We start from the raw sequence: 7,500 nt of genomic DNA, 5'->3' as shown, positions 1-7,500 counted from the left end.
CAGACACACACACACACACACACACACACAAACAAAGAAATAGCAGTATAAGAACAGCTGTGTACAGCATGGAACAGCAACTCATTAGTTAAGCAGTGAACAGACCATACTCCCATCCAAGGTGTGTGTGTGTGTGTGTGTGTGTGTGTGTGTGTGTGTGTGTGTGCGCGCGTGTGCGTGTGTGTGTGAGTGTGTGTGTGTGTGTGTGTGTGTGTGTGTGCGAGCATTTCCTGTGCGGCTCAGAAGCTTGGGGTTGTTTTCAGCTCAGTTCCTGACACACACTGCAGTCTCTTCCTGTTTGTCCACCAGCCGCACCCCCCCCCTAACTTTACCTCTCTATGATATATCTTTACCTCTCTCTCTTTCTCACTTTATCCCTGTTTCTCTCTTTATCCCTGTTTCTCTTTCCCTCTCTATCTATTTCTCTCTCTCTGTCTGTCTCTTTATCTCTCTTTTCACATTTCTATCTTTAGGATCCATAATTCAACTTCACGAAGCAGATTCCATTAGAAGCGAGACGTGCAGTGGCTAGTTTTCCCATTTAGACGTTGCTGCAGTGCTGGCTGTGCATTTAAACACGACACCTCAGTATACTACACCATCACATCACACCACCTCAGTATACTACACCATCACATCACACCACCTCAGTATACTACACCATCACATCACACCACCTCAGTATACTACACCATCACACCACCTCAGTATACTAATACACCATCACACCACCTCAGTATACTACACCATCACACCACCTCAGTATACTAAATACACCATCACACCACCTCAGTATACTACACCATCACACCACCTCAGTATACTAAATACACCATCACACCACCTCAGTATACTAATACATCACACCACCTCAGTATACTACACCATCACACCACCTCAGTATACTAATACACCACACCACCTCAGTATACTACACCATCACACCACCTCAGTATACTAAATCTCACCATCACACCACCTCAGTATACTACACCATCACACCACCTCAGTATACTAAATACACCATCACACCACCTCAGTATACTAATACATCACACCACCTCAGTATACTACACCATCACACCACCTCAGTATACTAATACACCACACCACCTCAGTATACTACACCATCACACCACCTCAGTATACTAAATACACCATCACACCACCTCAGTATACTACACCATCACACCACCTCAGTATACTAAATACACCATCACACCACCTCAGTATACTACACCATCACACCACCTCAGTATACTAATACACCACACCACCTCAGTATACTACACCATCACACCACCTCAGTAAACTAATACACCACACCACCTCAGTAAACTACACCATCACACCACCTCAGTATACTACATCTATTAGATCTCAGTAATCTGCATCTTCATCATAGTATGTATGTCTCCACATTACCAGTAAACTTACTGTAATATCACACACACACACACACACACACACACTCACTCATGTTTCACACACACACACTCATGACTTTGAGCTTCTCTTCAGTTTCAATACTGCTGACTGAACACCCCTGCAGGTAAATAATCCTCTTGTGAGTGTGTGTGTGTGTGCATGAGTGTGATGTGTGTGTGTGTGTGTGAGAGAGACAAAAGCCCTCTTGTGTGTGTGTATGTGGGTGTTTATGGGTAGGTGTGTGTGTGTGTGTATATATGTGTGTGTGTGTGTGTGTGTGTGTGTGTGTGTGTATGTGTGTGTATGAGTGTGTATGTGGGTGTGTATGGGTAGGTGTGTATGTGGGTGTGTGTGTGCGTGTGTGGGTGTGTATGAGTATGTGTGTATGTGTGTGTATGAGTGTGTATGTGGGTGTGTATGGGTAGGTGTGTATGTGGGTGTGTGTGCGTGTGTGTGTGTGGGTGTGTATGAGTATGTGTGTATGTGTGTGTGTGTATGTGTGTGTGTGTGTGTGTGTATGTATGAGTGTGTATGTGGGTGTGTGTGTGTGTGTGTGTGTGTGTGTGTGTGTGTGTGTGTGTGTGTGTGTGTGTGTGTGTGTGTATGTGTGTGTGTATGTATGAGTGTGTATGTGGGTGTGTGTGTGTGTGTGTGTGTGTACCCCCTGGCCCTCTCTCCTGTCCTCAGGTGTGTTACCGGATCCTCCCCGGATGCCTGCCGAGGCAGAGAGCTGAACGTGGGAACCAGCAGTCTGGGGGGGCCCAGGGGAATAACACACACACACACACACACACACACACACACACACACACACACACACACACACACACACACACACACACACACATACACACACACATACACACATACACACACACACACACACACATACGTACAGACGCATCACAGAATCACACAACACATCTCTCTCCATCTTTTCTTTTCCCCATGCCTACTTTCTTTCTCTCAGTTTGTCACTATCTCTCTCTCTTTATCTCGACCCCTCTCTCTCTCTCTCTCAGATAAGAGACTTGTAAGAGTGAGAGGACTACTAACTGACTTAGAATGACCCACACACACACACACACACACACACATACGTACACACATATCACACTCGCACACAAAAACATTAACATCTTTTAATCTGAAGTGTCTGTGCATGTGTGTGTGTGTGTGTGTGTGTGTGTGTCTACTATGGGAGTAAAACTTTATCAGTAACCTTAAGGGGTTCAAATAAAACAGTCTTCTCGGAAACAAGTTCTCACTCCTGCTTTTGTGCTTGTGTGTAACCATAGCAACATGCACACCATACACACACACCTGCAAAGGGCATGGCCATACCTGTCACGTCACTTAAACATTCCTGTACACACACACACACACACACACACACACACACTCTTCTCTCCATGACACACACAGACAGTCGTGACAGCAGAGCTGTCTGTTCACATCAGCACACACTCCAACCCCTGCCTCGGGCCTCTGTGTGTATACACAGGTGAGTCTGTGTGTGTGTGTGTGTGAAGAGAATGGTGAGATCACTAGAAGTTATTGAGCACAGCAGGTTTTTGGTCCTCAGGTTATGAGATTTCATGCACAGATAAAGTGTATGTGTGCTGGAAGTTATAGAGCACTGCAGGTTTCTGGGTCCTTAGGTCATGAATTACAGGGTGTGTGTGTGTGTGTGTGTGTTGTTTCTGGGTCCCCAGAAAGCATAAATTACAGGGTACACACACAGTGACTCAGTGGCTTGTGCTATGTGTGTGTGTGTGTGTGTCTGCACTGCACCTGTGTGTGTGTGTGTGTGTGTGTGTGTGTGTGTGTGTGTGTGTGTGTGTGTGTGAGTGTGTGTGTGAGAGTAGTCTTTGACCCCTTCAGTGAACTCAGAAGGACCCATATCAGACCCTTTAGAGTAAATATTACATTACTGTTTTTAAGTACACATGCTGTTGTTGTGGTTTATTAGTAAACATGCTGTTGTTGTTTATAAGTAAACATGCTGTTGCTGCTGTTGTTGTTTACCTGACTCATCCCTCAGGCTGCTCCTCCTCTCGCTGGTGGGCATAGTGGGGGTTCCAGGGCGGAGTGTGTGTAGCATGTGTGTTGTATGTAGCGTTTGTGCTGCGTGAGGTGTGTGTGGTGTGTGAGGTGTGTGTGGTGTGAGTGGTGTGTGAGGTGTGTGTGGTGTGTGTGGTGTGTGTCCATTGACCAGTCTGCGTGGTGAGAAGCTGGCAGAAAGGCTGGCGGAACCTCCAGAGGAGGAGCGTGTGCGGTGACCTCTGACCTGCGCCGCCCGACCCAGTCCTGCTCCCGGTCCGGTTCGCTCCAGGGACTTGGACCTCGGACGCTGCTGCAGGTTCTGCTGGCTCTCATTCCGGTTCTGGTTCTGATCCCGTTCAGCCCAGCCGAGGTCCAGCCCACGCAGCCCCCCACGCCCACACAGTCTCCGTGGCAACAGCTGGCGGAGGGGCGGCTGGCGGGGGTCGTGACTTTCGTCCAGGACGGACTCCGAGCTGCAGCCCAGGCTCATGGGGTTCTGCAGCGCCTCCATGTAGGACTGACGGAACAGGCGCCGCGTCTCCAACGCCGATGCGTCCTGTGCAGAGCGCCGCCGAGGGGGGACCGGGGGAGGGTCAGTCGCCTCCGATGCGAAACACACACCCCTGTCCACCCCCATCGCTCGCTCAGTCTGGGGCTGCATGTGTGTGTGTGAGTGTGTGTGTGCGTGTGAGTGTGCGTGTGAGTGCGCTCGTGTGTCCATGGCGTGACGGTGTGTGTGTGCCGCGTGGCTGTCGTTGTCACGGTGACGGGACAGGACGGGTTCGGATGCTGTCGAGCCGGCTGTGGACTGCAGGGAGTCCCGTGAGCTGCGGAACGAGGAGTCCAGCGTTCCGGTGGAACCGTTGGTGCTGCAGGCGGACAGCTGGAACCCGCGGAACCCTCGGAGGGAGGACGGTGAGGAGGACGCGCGCGGTGCCTTGTCGTCGGTCAGCTGCAGCGGGACGGCCACGTTCTTCCAGGGGGTGCGGAACACGGCGTCCCCGGCGGCGGCCGAGAGCAGGCAGCTGGTCAGCGGCGGGAGGTTACGTCCACGCGTGATCTCGTCCGGGAAGCGCAGCGTGAAGACGCGGGCGATCATGCCCTCGGGCACGGGCAGCTCGGCTACGGCGCGCCCGCTGGACGCCAGGCATTTGAGGACGAGCCGCGCGGACCGCCGGCCCTGCGGAACCAGCTGCAGGTAGAAATCACCTGGACGCAGACGCACCTTATGCAGTGGACTCAGCTGGACCACCACTTTCTCCTGCAGGCACAGCGGCCAGCCCACGTGGCACAGGGGCACGCCTTTAAACCGCTCCTGAAACACACACACACACACACACACACACACACACACACACACACACACACACACACACACACACACACAGAGTCAGATATGTACATACACACACACACACACACACACACACAGTCAGATATGTACATACACATGTGCACACACACATACACAGAGTCAGGTATACTCACACACACACACATGCACAGAGTCAAGTATGTACATACTTGGGAAATAGAACAAAAAGTGTGTGTATGTGTGTATAAGCATGTGTGTGTGTCTGCTTATAAGTGTGTCTGTCTGTGTGTGTATGTGTATAAGCAGTGTCTGTGTGAGTGTATAAGTATGTGTGTATGTGTGTGTGTGTGTATCTCTGAGTGTATAAACAGTGTCTGTGTGAGTGTATAAGTACTGTATGTGTGTGTGTGTGTGTGTGTGTGTGTGTGTGTGTGTGTGTGTGTGTGTGTGTGTGTGTGTGTGTGTGTGTTTCTAACTGAAGTGGTGTTGGGTTGCCCTGCTCTCACAGTGGGGCAGTAATCAGTGAAAGGCCTGAAACACGATCACATCTTACTTCACACACACACACACACACACACACACACACACACACACACACACACACACACACACACACATAGACACAATAACACAAACCCCCCCTCCCACACACAAACACATAGACACAATAACACAAACTCCCCTACCCCACCCCCCCCACCAAACACACACACCCCAGCATTCAGCACTCTCTTTCTGCACACTCTCTCTCCCTCTCTGTCCAGGTGGGCTGGGTTTCAGGTGAGCCCTCTGAAGGGCAATGACCTCAGCGTTGTGAGAATGTGTGTGTGTGTTTTCAGTGTTGTGAGAATGTGTATGTGTGTGTTTTCATCATTGTGAGAATGTGTGTGTCTCCCACACACGTTTCTTTGTGTTTTATGCCCCCAACGTTCTTTCAAGGCATTGCTGCCTGGAAGGCAGTAGGGTTAGGCATGGGTTAAGGTTAGGATTAGGGTTTGGGTTAGGTTTAGGATTAGGTGCCTTTAAGTCAGCGGTGGCAGTGCTGCCTGGAAGACGACATTGGGGGCATAAAACACCATCGAGCCCCACACACACTCTCCCACACACACTCTCCCTACATACACTCTCCTACACACACTCTCCCACATACACTCTCCCCACATACACTCTCCCCACACACACTCTCCCACACACTCCCCCCACACACACTCACACACACTCTCCCCACACACACTCTCTCACACACACTCACTCTCCCCACACACACTCTCTCCACACACACTCTCCCACACACACTCACGCGGCTGTGCTGCTGTAGACTGTGGAGGATGCTCTTGGCAGGCAGCAGGTAGTCGAGGAGGCAGCGCAGGCCGTCGCCGTGGTACTGCCGCTCCACCACGCTGAAGAGTTGCCACAGCAACGTGGGCGCCGTGGAAATGAATGGTGGGTACAGGGAAGACAGCACGCCCGAGATGCAGCTGTCCAGCGACTCCGAGTCCTGCACAGGATACAGGTCAACAGGTCAACACACAAGCAGGTCAACAAGTCAACACATAAACAGGTCAACATGTCAACACATAAACAGGTCAACAAGCAAGTAAACTGAAAAAAAAGTCCTTGGACTTGGACCTTGCCCTAGCAAACAGGACACATAAACAAATATTTCTATATTGTATATTGTATCTTGGTTATGTCTGTTGAGGTGTCCACGACCATGGCAACCCAACAAGAAGGAGGCGGACGCCCCCCAGACAATTGCACTACCCTATCCCACCCATAGTGTTCTATTTATTCACAAATGTACATACTGTAACTACACTTATACATAGCCATATTCTATTGCTCTTCATACTATTCATCCTGCACATACACTTATTCTTACTACTCTTATAATTTTACTGGTTTTGTATATATTTCTATTACAGTATTTTTTATATTTCTTATTGACCTTTCTGTTTCTGTTATGTAAAGTGAGTGTTGTACTTTGAGAACAAAGATTAACGGGAGTCAAATTCCTTGTTTGTTTACGCAAACCTGGCCAATAAAGCTGATTCTGATTCTGATAAACATATAAAGATGATATCTGACCAAGTAAACCTCACTGGCAAAACACCACCTTCTCCCTCTACAGAACCGAACCCAATTTATCCTGGGATTTTCTACAGAACCGAACCCAATCTAACCTGGGATTTTTTCTACAGAACCGAACCCAATTTATCCTGAGATTTTCTACAGAACCAAACCCAATTTATCCTGGGATTTTCTACAGAACCGAACCCAATTTATCCTTAGATTTTCTACAGAACCGAACCCAATTTATTCTGGGATTTTCCACAGAACCGAACCCAATCTATCTGGGGGTTATCTACAGAACCGAACCCAATCTAACCTGTAGTTATCTACATAACTGGTCCTGTGCTGATGTCACTGACTAGCAGACTTCCCCATCAGACAGTGCAGAGGTCAACAGAGGAGGAGAACACAGAACACACACACACACACACACACACACACACACACACTCTCGGAAACATGAAAACATGGTATATGCTGTGTTATTGTTTGGAATTAGTGACCTTGTGACTGTAATTTTCTGGGATAACAGTGATGGTGAGGCCATCACTAGACACACACACACACACACACACACACACACACACACACACACACACAGTCCAGGAAAGCTGGAGGTCATGGTTTCTCTCCCACTC

At 49.2% G+C, this 7,500-nt stretch overlaps 1 protein-coding gene across 1 annotated transcript in view; it reads right to left on the bottom strand.

The window, feature by feature from the left end:
* plekhg4b (pleckstrin homology domain containing, family G (with RhoGef domain) member 4B) overlaps positions 1 to 7,500 on the bottom strand; it is a 45,403-nt gene that overhangs the window by 29,451 nt on the left and 8,452 nt on the right. The window contains exons 2-3 of the mRNA XM_076280625.1: positions 6,090 to 6,287; positions 3,457 to 4,789 (exon numbers count right to left, since the gene is read on the bottom strand). Coding sequence (XP_076136740.1) covers positions 3,457 to 4,789; positions 6,090 to 6,287 — 1,531 coding nt within the window. The remainder of the gene's footprint in view (positions 1 to 3,456; positions 4,790 to 6,089; positions 6,288 to 7,500) is intronic.

The sequence above is a fragment of the Alosa pseudoharengus genome, unplaced genomic scaffold, assembly GCF_046254945.1.
Source record: "Alosa pseudoharengus isolate Yale_2024_CS ecotype anadromous, Long Island Sound unplaced genomic scaffold, YU_APseudo_1.1 YU_APseudo_1.1_scf_12, whole genome shotgun sequence".
In the NCBI taxonomy this organism is placed as follows: domain Eukaryota; kingdom Metazoa; phylum Chordata; class Actinopteri; order Clupeiformes; family Clupeidae; genus Alosa; species Alosa pseudoharengus.
The sequence above is the reverse complement of the archived record's forward strand: the minus strand, read 5'-3'. Positions and strand labels throughout refer to the sequence as shown.